The following is a 14,564-nucleotide window of genomic DNA, read 5'->3' on the forward strand; positions in this document are numbered from 1 at the left end:
ACCTATCATGTGTCTATTAAACTTACTTTGAAGTCTCTACTATCCTTAAAAGACTATAAACAAAGATATTTGATTACTTTTAAAAATTTGCTGGTTAACTCTACCCCGTCTCACAACCTCTCTTCTCTAAGTGACCCTGGCCAGTTCCCGTATTTCATTTTACTCTATTCTGTTTATTTTCAAATGGGTCTTTATTATGGTTCAGCCGGCCTATTTTGATCTGGATACATTTCTATACAGACAAATAAATCATATAACAACAATTAATAAAATTAATATTAAAATGCTTAGTCTATTCATTTTAGGTCATCAATACTCAGGGAAGACACCTACTTGTAAAGATGGGATCTCTACTCTCCTTGCCCTGCTTGTTATTCAGTTATCTAGTTTTGTTTTGTTTTAATCAAACCAAATACAAAAAATGCAACCTATGATTCACAAATCAGGGCAGCATATTCTTTTCGCAGGAATTATTTTTTCCACGCAATTGCAGTCCTTTTTCATTTAAGAATTTTCTCCAGCCATCCATTACGTCCAAATCTATTGTTATAATATAATTTGAAAGCCATGAAAGACTCTGTCCGTTAAAGTTTAACAAGCGTGAAAACCATTGATGAACACGAATTAAAGTTATCACCTGACAACTCTGAATGGAAACGATTTTCACTATTCAAAAACCAGTTATGAACGCTCTATTAGAGTGGTGTTCTCCGTCCGCGAGTGGACGAAATTAAATTCATTATTCACGCCACTCATCAAGCAAATGCGAAAACGGGGAGCATAGTCAATTGCACGTCAATTAGAGTAAATGTCAAACGAACAAAGCAATTCATGCGGGAAAAAAGTTCGGCTCACTGCTCGTGCAGCAAATTCTCAAAGGGAAAATGCCGATGTGAAAGGCGAAACCACCTGAGGGCTGCTCCTCTTAACAAATCGCGGGGAAAAATATCGGGCTCGCTTTCTCCCCGAGTTCCTGCGCGCCTGCCGCCGCCTTCGTTAGCAGTGCAAATATTAATTTGCCATTCTCTCCGGCTGCAGATTCCCTCAATAATGAACTGCCGCGCTTGCCACGTCTTGCTGCGAGCTGGTAATTGAATTTTAAAAGCTGTCGCCGGTAATGAGAAAGTCGATAGCGACGAGGGAAACCCACCAACAACGCGCGCTTGTTACACTCCCAAAGCGGCAAAATGCACCAAATGCTTATCCAAACTGTTGGCCTCACTATCCACTGCAGCTTTGGCAAAGTGGAATCATGTATTAATCTTATAAGCTGAAAGCCATATAGAATAATCTCATAAACCAGCCTTTGTGAATCGAAACGAGCGCCTACACTATGAATTTTATACTTAATTCGACAGTTTTCGATTGTGTTTGCTCCTTATAGTCCATTCACAACACCATACAAGTTTGTCAAAATACACACTTTCTCCTAAATTATTGTAAATCATTCATTCGGATTAGATTTCTGCATGACTAACTAGTTCAAATTTTAGAAGCATTATGTTTTCAAATGAATGAAACTGAGCTGACTAGAAATATCTATTTTATTTTGTAAAATTAAAAATACGATGATTTTTGTACTCTTAGAATTACAACTCGGATTTTTATTCCTTCTTATAATTCATGTATCGGAATGTGTAAGAAGTAAGATTTTTTTTTTTTAAATCGGTTCTCAATATTTGGGCGCGTGCATTTTTGAAAAGGGGATAAACTTGTGTTTCAGGGGTGGTGGGTGTCTCTCAAGATTTCGTTACTTGCTCTCTTTTTTATTGTACTCTGCAATAACAGCTGACGGTTGTTTTCAAAGCCATTGATTAAAAAATCAGTGCAGCGGAAAGTACTGCTGATGAGGCCGCTGCTCAAAATTAGAATGTGTGTCAATTGAAATTTTAATGCATATCTTGAGTATGGATTGATATGATTTTCATGATGGTATTTTCAATGATTGCATTTTTTCCGGAAGTTCTTTCAAATAAATATGAGATTTTCGGGGCAAGAGTTTTAACTGATTAAATCAATTTAAACCAATTCAAAACCAAGATTTTCGAATAGTGGAGCAATGTTTTAGTAGCGTTTTAGGTTGATAACGGTGAAGCAGAAATGAGGGTTTTTTCTTTGCGCCCGCGCCCGCGAATCGATAAAATCATTAGCAGCCGCTAAGCTTCTGGGATCGTTGCCAAATTCTCTTGGCTCCTTATCTGGAAAGCGGCGCGAAATATTATATTCGAGAGAGCACTGTTTTTGCAAAGGCCTAATTCATTATTAGCGCAGACGCAAACGTACATTATGTACATAGATATAGAATGCGGAGAAGGACCTCTCGGTGCGGCGCCAGCTGGGGCAGACTTGCCTAGCTTTTTATTAAAAATGGAAGTTGACAGTTTTCTTTATCTTTTTCTGTACGCCCTCTATGAGGTCGTAATAGCTTGCAGTATGGCACTCAAAATTTTGTTAATATCCTGCGGACGGCCAGCTCGGGATGTGTATAATGCGACACGTCTGTAAAGCGCAGATAAAAATCGGATTTTAGCACACCAGGCGTGCGGCTGAAATGAACGTGGACAATCGACTTTTTCCAATCGTATCGCAGCTCCTCCTCAAATTAGCTTTTAAAAGGACCGCTGCCGTGTGGGCACATCTTTTCACTCCAGGCTATTTATTTTTATAACTACAAATGTTCAATAAAGAAGTTACTCGGAGGCACTCAAGGATTTGATCAAAGAAGAGGAAAAAGCATTGGGCATTCCTCGTTGAAAGTCATATTTTATTTTTCCTAATAGTTTTGGCTCTCTACTGTAGCCCTATATTTCATGGAGTAATAAAAAGAGTAAATTCAAACAGACTCTTACACTAAATTACAGTTACGACAAGCTAAAATCTTTTCAGAAAAATATTCTTGCAATAAATTATACATATGTAAATCTGCCTGTATGAATTTATCCTAGTTCTTTTTATTACTCTGTGAAATAGGGCTAAAGTTGACAGGCGAAACTAGTGGGCAAAATAAACATTCAACGAGGAATGTCTGGTTCTTCTTCTTTCTATACACACAAATAATGCACATTTATTTTAACACCCAAACAAGATTCTTGCGCTTCTTATAGGGTTTCTTTCGGTCAACGACTGGATTTGCTGTGTCTCTTTTCCTCGAACGATCGCGGAAAATGCTTCTAAAAATAAAAATAAAATGTAGGCAGAACTTTCACGTTGTCTGCGTACACACAAAAAGTTAGATGGCTTTAATGTTTTTCCACTCTGCCGGTTTTGCAACTTTTGCCTGGAGCATGCAGACGTTGTATCAGAAAATGTTTTTCACCGCTCGAGAAATTGAATAGAGGGGATTTTTTAATTGTGAAAAGCTGCAAACATTTTAGCCGAGCAAATTTTCACCTGGGTAAATTTTTGCTGCGCCCAAACTGAAAAGCCGCATTTTGTAAACACGGCAGCGAGCTCCGAGTACTCTTGACTAATTGCTTCCACTGGGAATACGCAATCCGCATTTGGCTTCTTCTCAAGCTCATATGCAAATATTCCGAGGTCGAAACGCGCAATTTTCTTTGCAAGATGCGAAAGAGAGAAAAAGCACTGGGGCGAGGAGCAGAAAAATGAGCTCGGTCGTCGCATGCTGTGAAAAGTCTGCGGGCCATATTGATTGCTCGTGTGGCCCCATGCTATAAATACTCACACTCACTCACACGCTCGCCCAGTGTACATATAGACGCCATGTACATGCACATACATATGCATGCAGTGCGATAAAACATGCCTGCGCCTGACCCACATATCAATATGCCTTTCTTGCTGCCTTTTTCCCCTCTGGCCATGCTGTGCCGCCGTGGCCACCGCCGAGGTGTAATTAAAAATTTATACATCTCGTTTGCAGTCGAGGGAGGCAAGAGAAAAGCATAAGCCAGAAGTCTAGACACGCATGCCGTTCGTATTCGCGGGCACCACTTTTTGCCCTGCTCGTTTTATTGTACGCACGAACTCGGCCTTTTTATTACTTTTAAAAAGAGGGCGTTTTTACATTCATTCTAATTTGAGGAAATGGTGTTCATGCTAAACGGCCGCATAATTACACGCACAAAAAGATAGGTTTGGACCCTCTTTTCAAACTTGAATCATTTTTTGAACAGTTTTTCAGCCGGTAACTTTTTGTGGTGAGTGACGCACTTCCCTGCTTTTATTAATGCTTTTAGTTAACGGTCTCACGCGTGCACGCACGTGGATATGCGCCTCGTGTTTATTATGCATTAAAAAAGTCCGCTGCAAAGGTCTCGACTGTATCACCAGCGCATACTTATTATTATATACCAACACACATTATTTCCTCCGTGTATGCTGCATGTGCGCACGGATATCGGCAGTAATTATTCGGGCGAGATGGAATTTTTGATGATAATGTGCTCCCCGCTGCGGATGTATATTTTAATAAAAACGCATGAGAAGCTGGGAAAGAGGGTAACTGCTATAAACGTGCTGGAATTTCTGGAAATGAATTTATCCAGGTCAGATGATAAGTAGATAACGTGTAATTGATATTTCAAAGTTGTTCCCATTTGGGGCCATAAGTGCGGCAAATGTGCTTTTAACAAAGATAACTGCAAGCGGTTTATTTTGGATAATTTTATATGGTGATTACGTGCAGGTAATCTATCCATCAAATCACGAGTTTGACTCGAGTTTTCGTGAAATATCTATTTGCGCAATTTATTGTGTGACGCTTTCAATAGATTGCAAGTGTCTTTCTGCCCTATACTGATTTTTGTTCTGCTTGTGGACGATAAGTGGGTTTACTTGAAGTGGACACATATCAATCACAACAGCTAAGACCGATTTTTTAGAAACATAAATAATTTAAACTGATTCTAGATAAAGAAAAATCTGATAAAATAAGTCTACTGTATTCAGACCCATAAATTAACACACTGTCTAGTAGAAATAATAGAAAAAAACTAACAATTTGTTCAAATTAATTAAAGAACTTAATTTCCAATCTTTTGGAGAGTCTCTTACAAATATTATAATTTATTTGTTCAAAGTCAGCTGAAACTGAAGATTATTTGCTGGTTCTACTCAATATCATATAATTGTTATATGCATTTTATTTCCTAATCAACATAATAAGTAATCAATAATTCAAACATGAAATCCACTTTTAGACCGCAACTATATCAGATAAAAAATATTCTATAAAGCTGAATGGTGGGTCGGCCGTAGCTTTCGAAAGCGATTCAATTTACCCCTTCAGGCATAAATTGCAGGCAACCCAAAAAGCAAACACAATTGTTGACGTGTCGAGAGCTCTGTGGGCGAGACGATTGGCCGGTCGAGTGGCCCGCATTTGGTGCACCGCGACAGACCGTCTATAATGAAACGAGCGAATTAAGCACGTCGTCGGTGTCGCTCAGCCAGCACAAAAAATGAATCACCGTGGCGGTCAGATGGACTTAACGAGTGCTTTGTATGCGCGGACGGGCGTCCCTCTTCTGATTCACTCGCCCCCAGTGCAATTTCGCTAATTTCGCAGTCGGCTAAGTGGCTCCATTGTGGCCCATTACGCCAGCTCTCCGTTTCAATTGTTTGCCGATACAAACCGTACTGCAGCGAGCAGCATTGTCTGCTGCAGCCAGCAGGGAGACTCGACTTCCGCCGACTGGCTGGAGGATGTTTTCTCCGGTGGTTTGCTACCGCTCTTGCTCTGCCTTTGGGATCCGACGCCTTTGTTGCTGGATGATTCGTGACTAGCCTGGCTTTCCAATCAGCGAAGACTGTTTGCTTGTCTCAAGATAAATTGGACCAGTGATTGAATGGACGGCCCCATCAGATTTCTGTTTTCAAGCCATATAGTGGAAAGTTTTTGAATTGTTTGCAGAGTTGCCAAATTAAACTTTCCCCCAAACTAATCTTCATGCCAGAGGAAAAATTCAGTGGCTTCTGATGAAATCTTCTGAAAGAGTTTTCAGTTCGATTTCTTCCAGAGCTAGTTTCTTCCTAAAACGTCAGCATGAAAAGTACGTTTTCTTTCAGACTAAGGAAATTATTGGAATTTGCACCCAAAAGCTCTAAAAATAGTGCAACTTGCATACTTTGAGGTTATAAGCTCTTTTTTAAAAGGTCAAAAGATTAAAATTCATGAAAATTCAAACTTTTTGAAGCAGTAGTTTTTAGCGTCTTTGATGCCTGCATCTACAAGAAATACCATATTTTCAACTTCCAGAGAAATATCTTAAAGTTTTTTTTCTTATTTTCCAAACGTGGAAAGAGGGTTATCCCTATTTTTGTCATTTGATAAAATTTCATTTCCGGAAAACACGTGAAAGTCTCTTTGTCAAAGAGACCTACCCTGGTTCGTGTTTGCAACTACTTGCGGTAGCATGTTGATTAATTTTGTCAAAAGGAGCAAGTTGATTATCGGTAGAAATTGGTTGGTTTATCAAGAAAGCAGGCAAACCTGAAAGACTTTCGATTTCTCCTCTGGGCTCCACTGAATTTGTCGCCTTCCTTTCAAGAAGTCGAAAACGCATGTCACGACGTTTGAACGGCACTACTTGCTGTATGTCGTGACTTGCACCAATTTGTTATTACTCCTAAAAGGCAGCCTGGTAACAATGTGAAAATACATTTATCAGGAAATAAATCGAGTCAGGTGGACCAAAAAATCACAAATGAACCTTTATTTTGTAATTTAATCAATCAATCAACATCCAACACCGATGTCAACATGAAAAATGCATCAATTCCACGTACACGTGTGCTCTGTCGAATCATGACACGGGAAACAAAACCAAAACTCTCTTGTCTCTTGCCGGCCGAATTAATTTCCATGACGTTCGTGTCGGACGCAAATAAATGCAAATCAAAACTGGCGCTTGGATAACGAAGTAACATTTCAGCCGGAACTAATAAGTCACATGCATGTATTGTTTTTGCCTGGGGAGAAATTCCATGAACGTGTGGGATAATTTAATGAAGCTCCGTGCTAACGTTCAAATTGCTTTATGTGTGTACAGAGACACTCGAGCCGCGCGCAAAACCAGAGCTCGCCGCATTTCGCAATATTAACTGCGGTCGAGTCCATCATGTTGAATAATGTGCTGAGCTATGCATCGTCTATTCTGCGCATGAAAACCAAATTAAAAATGAAACCCAAACGCTCCTTTCGAGGGGTAGATATAGGGAGGAAATTGCGTCTGGCTGGGAATAATTGCGTTTTGTATCACAATCCAATTCGTGGACAAAAATGAGCAATCTGCTTGCTCCAGTATGGGGGGCGAGGACTGAGTTTGATTAGCTTTTTCTCGCCGGCCGGCGAAGCAGCTAGCGAAATTGAAATTTCTGGCTTGCAATTATCCCGGTCGGTCCCATGTGGCACTCGGGAATCCGCTCAAAGTTTTAACAAACGCCCAATTACTCGAGACGAGAGCCGCCGAAGTAATTTTGTTGTGCCGTTCAGCTGCAGCTGCCGGGGTTATTTATTTGGCCGCCGCAGCTGAGATGACGTCGCGCAGCTCAATTATTTCGCCGCTGATTGGAAGCGTCATTAGCGGCAAAATTCGGGCAGCGTGAGCAACAGGGCGGGCCAATTTGGCCTGCGAAAGACGGCTTTTTGTGCGTTTTTTTGCGCTGCCGTGTTGATACTTGGATTAAAAGACTTAGCGTTGAAAATTAAAGGGCGAGCGAGAAACACACGCCCTTTCATACCGCTCATTTTACACGCCTGCATAGCAGCCGTAATTTCTGGCCCACCAAGAATCGATTTTAGCAACGACCCTGTGTGTATATGTTTTCTCTCGTACTTCCTGTCGTTTTATTTTTAATAAATTAGATGGGTTGTGCCATCTGGTCACGAAACCGGCACGCGCCTAGTTTTTTCTGAACTTGAGGGCGCTCAGAACGCGATCCATGTCTCACTGCCGTACTGCTGCGGCTTCTTTCTTGAATTCTCGCCACTGCTGTTTATATATTGATTCGGCGGAAAAGCGGTAATGTATGAAATGTCGCTTTTGTTCGATTGAATCGCCTTATCTAGAAAGAATTCCTCCATGAAATTTAATGCAGTTATTACAGGAATAAAGTGTTCATAAATAACTGATTAAGGCAGAAGCGTGTAGTGTATTTCTACCTTCATTGTTTTTTCTTCTTTAGATAAAATCAACAGCCTGGACCCGAAACGTTCCAAATAAAAAATTAAATTAAAAATCCCAATCACATTCTGAAAAGTAAAAATTAAGATAAAAGTGTAATAAATCAGCGTCGTTAGCAGCTCCATCCAAAACGAGAGCTATCTTTCAATTGGACCTCCCTTGCGTGCATCACGATCAATCGATGCTGCTTTTCACGCAGCAAATCGTGACTTGTCATACATCTCTCTTTAACGCCTGCGAACACACTCAATAGAAGCCGCATCCTTTTTTCACTCGCTCCTCTCCACGGATGAGCACGCTCTCTCGCGAGTCGATATTTTATATTTTTTCCGCCTCGCAGGCAAATCCGCATCATTCGTCGATAATCTCATTTGCTCTCGTCGGCACGTGAGAGGAGCTTTTTATTGATTTGCGGACGGCTAACTATCATTCATTAAAAAGAGCCATAGCTCTCTCTGCGTGTCATTTTTCTTCACAAATCCCGCATTTTTCAATCACACTCTCGCCGCCATTAGCGATGCCGGTCGTAAATCGCAAATGGAGGCCATAAATCTTTTGTTCATCATCATCAGGACTGTGGAAATTCGCGCTATACTTTTTCCCGGGACGATACTAACGCAGATCAGCGTTTTCGGGGATAGAGAGAAACAGAGGATGATCCAATCAGATCGTCTGACCCTTAGTTGTCTACAATACAAGCTGGAGGGGCGCGGGAATAATAAAGTTTGACGGACAGCTCTCTTTTTCTTGCATCGGGAGCGACGGGCAGTAAAATAAAAAAAGCTGTACAGAAGGCGGCCGGCCTTGCTTCTCAAGAGCAAGGAAAAAGGAGTTATTCGCGTTTGTTATTCTCTCTTGGAGGCAGCAGGCCAGAAGTGGCAAAAAAGAAAGAAAGCAGCAGGCTTGTTACGCCAGCCGAATAAAGTGAGTGAGTGAGTTTGGCCTGGATTCTCTAGCTGCTGCTGCTGCAGCAGCAGCTTAAACAAGTTGCACCGAGCAGATTAACCCGGCGGGTGGCTGCTTTCTTTATTTGCCGCCCTCTTTTCTTTCTTCCCTTTCTTTCTTATGTGCACCTGTGCACACATATAACGTACAAACAACTCGTCTTTGAAGTCTGTCGAATGGCGCAGGTCTGTTCGTCCGAACGGTCCGACGGTCGCCTACCTTCCGCTATGCGACGCTTTTAAATTGGGAAGATTTGCGGTCCAGGTGGTTGCCCGCACCCAGCCATTGATTTTGCGTGACTCCGGTCTGTATCAGGCCGCAGGGGGATCGTCCCGACAGCGCCGAAATTGGAAAGGACGCAAATATCGACACGTTTTTGGTCCTTTGCCAGTGGATTAAGGCTGCTACGTGGGTACCAGGGCTCTCAGAAAAGCCATGGAGCTCGAAAGCGTGGAAGTGCAGACTAAAAAATACATATTTTTATCATTTTTGGCTCTCAGTGAATACCTCCATCTGAAATTACCTCGTTCATTTTTTTGCTATAAATTAGAAGAGGACAAAAAATGTGCAGCTTCCAGGAAGCGAAATTTGGTATAGGGTTTCTGCGATGCTATTACAATGAACTTGTTAAATTTAATTCGGTTGCAGGACTAATAAAAATGGCGAAAAAAAGCATTCACGATTTTATTATATTTCGCAAGGAAATATAAATAATTTTCCATTTAAAATCCAGAATGTTTTAATTCTTTGAGCGTTCAAAACTTGTGGTAAACATTATATTGATCAATTTTTCAAGAAGAAACCTATTACGTAATTAGAAATTTTTCAAAGACTTTACGGTCAATATTATAATGATTTGAAAAATAAAGTTAAGGTCCTTTACAAATATTTTACTGGTCTACATAGTTATCACTCCTTGCGGATGAAATGATAAAAATTCAAATAAATAACAATTGAAAATCTCGTATATTTAAAGCTATTGAAAAAAGAAAATTATGAAAATACACAGGTTTAACAATGAGGTAAATTTAATATTCTTTGCGTAAAATTATTAATTTTTTCTCATTGTGGCCAATCCATTTTGAAAGGGCAGTATATAAGCTGCTGTCCATCCTGTAGCGGTTCCCGCTCACACTCGCGTTAACTCAGTTTGTAACAAATTTCCTGCAGCCTCAATCCCATCAAGTTTAATTTAATTTCTAACTACTTCCAACGTTTTTTTAATTGGGTCAAAATTAAAATTGGCTAACAATAAGAAATCGTGCCATAATAATGATATCCAGTCCAATATTTTCATCATTAACGAATTTTCCGCTTTTCCTTAACATTCACTTACGCTAGCAATTAGGAGAGCCATTGCATTCCGAACTTTCTCGAAAAATGTCTTGTGTTGAAATCAACTTCATCAGCGGTAGGCAATTTATTTCTCCTTTCTTTGATACGGAAAGTGGTGGTGGCTGCTCCGAGGAAAATTACCGTCGTAAAACTGCCGACGAGCGCGGGTGGGCTCGTCCCAGTTGGCCCAGCGGCGTACTGCAAGCCTTGCGAGATGTTATCTCCGGGGCCACTTACAAGTTGTCCCTGGTTGTGCAAAGCCCCAGAAAACACACCACTCATTCTCGCTCTCACGTTCCCCCGCTTATCTCTCGCCTACAAATCGCCTTCGTTGAGAGAGAGAGAGAGAGAGAGAGAGAGAGAGAGAGAGAGAGAGAGAGAGAGAGAGAGAGAGAGAGGGACTGCGCTAAAAAAGAAAGGAAGCGTCAGTGGAGCAAAAATGTTGGCCAGACGCGCGAAAAAACCAGGCGTATATAATTCAAATTATTAAAAGCGGCTGCGGAGGTCGTGTTTCGCGGGGGGAGCCTGAGTGAAATTTATGGAGCAGCTGCTGCTGGTGTGAATTGCACATAATTTTTTCTTACGACCAATTTGGAACTTTGCCGCGCCAGGTACAAAATGGAATTCCGTCTCATCCTACATATGTGTGCTATAGGCAAGAGAAAAAGTCACTCTGCGGTGATGGAGAAGTTGACAAAACTCCATCGCTCAAGGCAAATAGCGGCACTCGTTGTTTCCCGATGTGGAGCGTTGCGGCTCGCGTGAAAAGAGAGCTGACACGATTGATTTTCACGGTGCCATTAATCACGCCTTGAATATATTTGCATCCAGCCCGACACTCGATTTGAACTTTTCGTGCAGGCTTGAGTGACGCGTGTTTAACACGTACACGCATAAAATGGGGTCAAAGCTAAAAAGTAATTAGAAAGAGAGAGTTTTCAAGCTTAGCAAATGATGGAAAGGGAAAATCAAAACTAAATTTGGTCAATATACTTTAATACGGTTTTGGGCTCCAAAGAAGGTTTTAGACATGCTTTAGTTTGGCTTAAAATCACATGATTTGGTGTCTAAAAAGTTAATGAAATGCCCAGAAAAATGGTTGGACGTCTCTCATCTTCCATCAGACACAAATTTCTCTCAGAAAATTTACTATATTCCAATAAATTTCACAGAGATGGAGATGGAGGAATTCCTCGAATGAAAAAACTTTTAACCGGACCTTTTGTTTGCAATTCCAATCAAATCAGTTTCAAGCTATACTTTTATTTCGCAAGCACTAAATTAAAAGTTTCACTGGGATATTCTAAGCTTACTTACTTAACTCTCTTCGCTGACTGCGCTAAATCGCGTACGTCGAGCAGGGATGGTTGGCCAGACCACACAATCCCACTAGAGAATGCGCTTGAAATGAACTTCAGCCGAGTAAGTTCTGATCGAAGGCAGCAGTAATCAGCGTTAAAAGCAGTCCGGTGCTAAGTAAGGCCGAGAAGCTATTTGCGGCCGATCAACTCTCAATTCAGATCACACACACTCAAGTTCTCTCTCTTTCATTTTGTTCACCGTACTGAATGAACAAAGGAAATCGATCCTGATATTTATTGGAGACGACACGCAACGAATTCGTAATTCACACCAGCCACGTTAATTTTTCGTTGGAGATATTCCGAGAAAGTTATCATGGCAAAATAAATGGTTGGAAATAATCAGGAAATTTAGGAAAGCCGCCAAAAGACTTTCTGGCCCTGATTTCAGGTTAAATGCATTTTAGACGCACGTGATCCTGAAAAAAATCAATGCCCTTAAATCCAAAACCAGCTCAGCCAACCGCGTATAAACCTTTTTTCCCCTAGAACTCTAGAACGCACACAAAATATCTGTTGGTGGCCTCAAGCAAAATGCTTTCTACGATTGCAAATTATAAAATTGAAACCTGATGATTGAAACATTGAGAAAATCCACAATTTTGCCACATGTACATCAGTCATGCAGGAGACGATTTTGAGAAAATTTATTTCCATGACATGCAAAAATACGCAGAAAATAATTTACGCCGCTGACAAGCAACTTAATGCTAAGGAAACAACTTTTGCGTTGCTTGAATTAAGTGGCCTTGATCGATTCGGGTGCACCCCTGACAATGAACAAGGTATCAAAGAAAAGCCATCGGGCAATTTCCCCTCGCCACTATGCGAGCCCATACACATGCCGGATTATGCACTAGAGTAGTAGTTGTTAGCCTGGAAGATTAATGACGCTAACGTATGCACGCGTGCTTGCTTGTTGCTGCAGGAGCGGTCGGCGGCGACGATGACGGCGACGACAAGGAGAAGGAGGAGGAGGCCGAAAGAGAACGCCAGGAGGCGATCCGCGAGGCCGAGGAGCGGCGCAAGGAGAAGCACCGGAAAATGGAAGAGGAGCGTGAGAAGATGAGGCAGGAAATCAGAGACAAGGTAGGCACCAGTCCTTTTCACCCACTGTCGAAAAAAGAAGCGTGGCTCGAGGGCGAGAAGAAGTTTTTGTTTATAATTTGTTGATGCTCCCGCGTTATGAGGAAATTTTGTTTAAGGCTTTTTTACTCCACAAAGTTGGAAAGTTGAAGGGTAAATCCAAACGAAGTCTCCCGGGAGTATTGATAAAAGCGCCAATATTGAACTTGGGAATTGAAATAAACTTTTCAGTTTTCTCTCGCTCTCTCATCGACAGGCTGCAGTTGGAAATAAAAATACAAACTTAGTAAATAATTTGTTGACAGCTTTTATTATTGATTAACGAAGATAAACAAGTTTCAACTTATGAAACTTGGTTATTAAAAAACAAATAATAGGTTTTAGCGTAAATTATTTTTTGGTCTGGAAAAGGGCATTTTAGTCTTGCTTATTTTGCACTACTTGTTATTTTAAGCTTTGAGGTTGAGCCCATGCTAGATAAAATTCTACCAAAAATCATTTTATATTAGATTTGAAAATTTATTGAATACCATTCGGTGTACTACCGCACACGTACATAATACATAAAGCAGCGGCGACCAGCGAGAGATGAGATAATTATAATTTTAGTAATTAAATTTTGTACATGAGTGTCATGAGTTTGAAATATCAAAATCTGGTCCAAATTTAGCTCCACCTTGTCAAAACTGCTGTTAATGGATTGCAAAATTCAGGCTAAAATGGTTTCCTTTTGCATAGTAATTTTAGAAAGATTAACAATTTTAAAAATACCAAACAATACCTTACAAAATAGTTAACTATGACTTACATATATAAATTTTACCCTTTGAAGTAAACTAAAATAAACTATTTCATTGAAAACCCAATCAAAAACCAAACCATTTTAGGGGGAACAAACAAAAAACCTAGTAGTCTTTTTAGAATAACTAATTAATTTGCCTAAAAAATAAAACTAAAACGCGCAGCTCTAACAAAAACGTTTTCGGACATTTGCGGGATGAGAGTCCGTTTGTTCGATGAATTGGGAAATGTCGGCAAAAACCGTTTACCACACGACGTATCACTTTTTTCTTCTCCTCCATCTTAGGCCCAAATCGATCAATCCACTTCTCTCTCTTGGATGTAGCCGAAAACAGTAAAAGTGCAAAAAGCAGGACGGTTCAGAGGTCGGAGAGGCGTGAGAGCCTCAATTCATTCCACACTCGTCGTTAAAAGCGTCAATTCTCACACACCAGCACCATCAGCCGTAATCAAATTTAATCAGCGAAATGCTTTTTTCTACTCGACTTATTCGGCGACGGGTGGAATAAATAAAGCGAGGGGGATGAATTTGCTGAATAAAACATGCAACAAGCCTTTTTCCAGTCGAATTTATCTGCGAGCAGCGGACGGTCCATCCATTTCTCGCGCGCAATGGATGAATTTCCGGCTGTCTCCGGGCTGGGCCGCAGCGGAAGAGGCCGCTTTTTCACCCAGCCCGCATTCGGATAATGACTCGAGGCATCTGAGGTGCCGAATTTATTTTCTCCTGCTTTTTTTTTGCTTCGTCCCAGCCAGCATTTACTCAGTACCATTTGTGGGGCCGCTCTCGGATGGGAATCCGCCACCAATTTCGCTCTAAAAGCAACCGACCGACCGACCGCCGCCACACACACGCGCGCGTTACAGTTTTCGCGCCTTTGTCGCAGCC

At 41.0% G+C, this 14,564-nt stretch overlaps 1 protein-coding gene across 3 annotated transcripts in view; it reads left to right on the top strand.

Annotated features, from left to right (window-relative positions):
• The window catches only part of cpx (complexin), a 102,427-nt gene that overhangs the window by 70,839 nt on the left and 17,024 nt on the right, over positions 1–14,564 (top strand). For all 3 annotated transcript variants that reach the window (XM_065495457.1, XM_065495459.1, XM_065495460.1), the window contains one exon: positions 12,717–12,877. In XM_065495457.1, the coding sequence (XP_065351529.1) occupies positions 12,717–12,877 (161 nt within the window). The remainder of the gene's footprint in view (positions 1–12,716; positions 12,878–14,564) is intronic.

This window comes from Cloeon dipterum, chromosome X (genome assembly GCF_949628265.1).
Source record: "Cloeon dipterum chromosome X, ieCloDipt1.1, whole genome shotgun sequence".
NCBI lineage: Eukaryota > Metazoa > Arthropoda > Insecta > Ephemeroptera > Baetidae > Cloeon > Cloeon dipterum.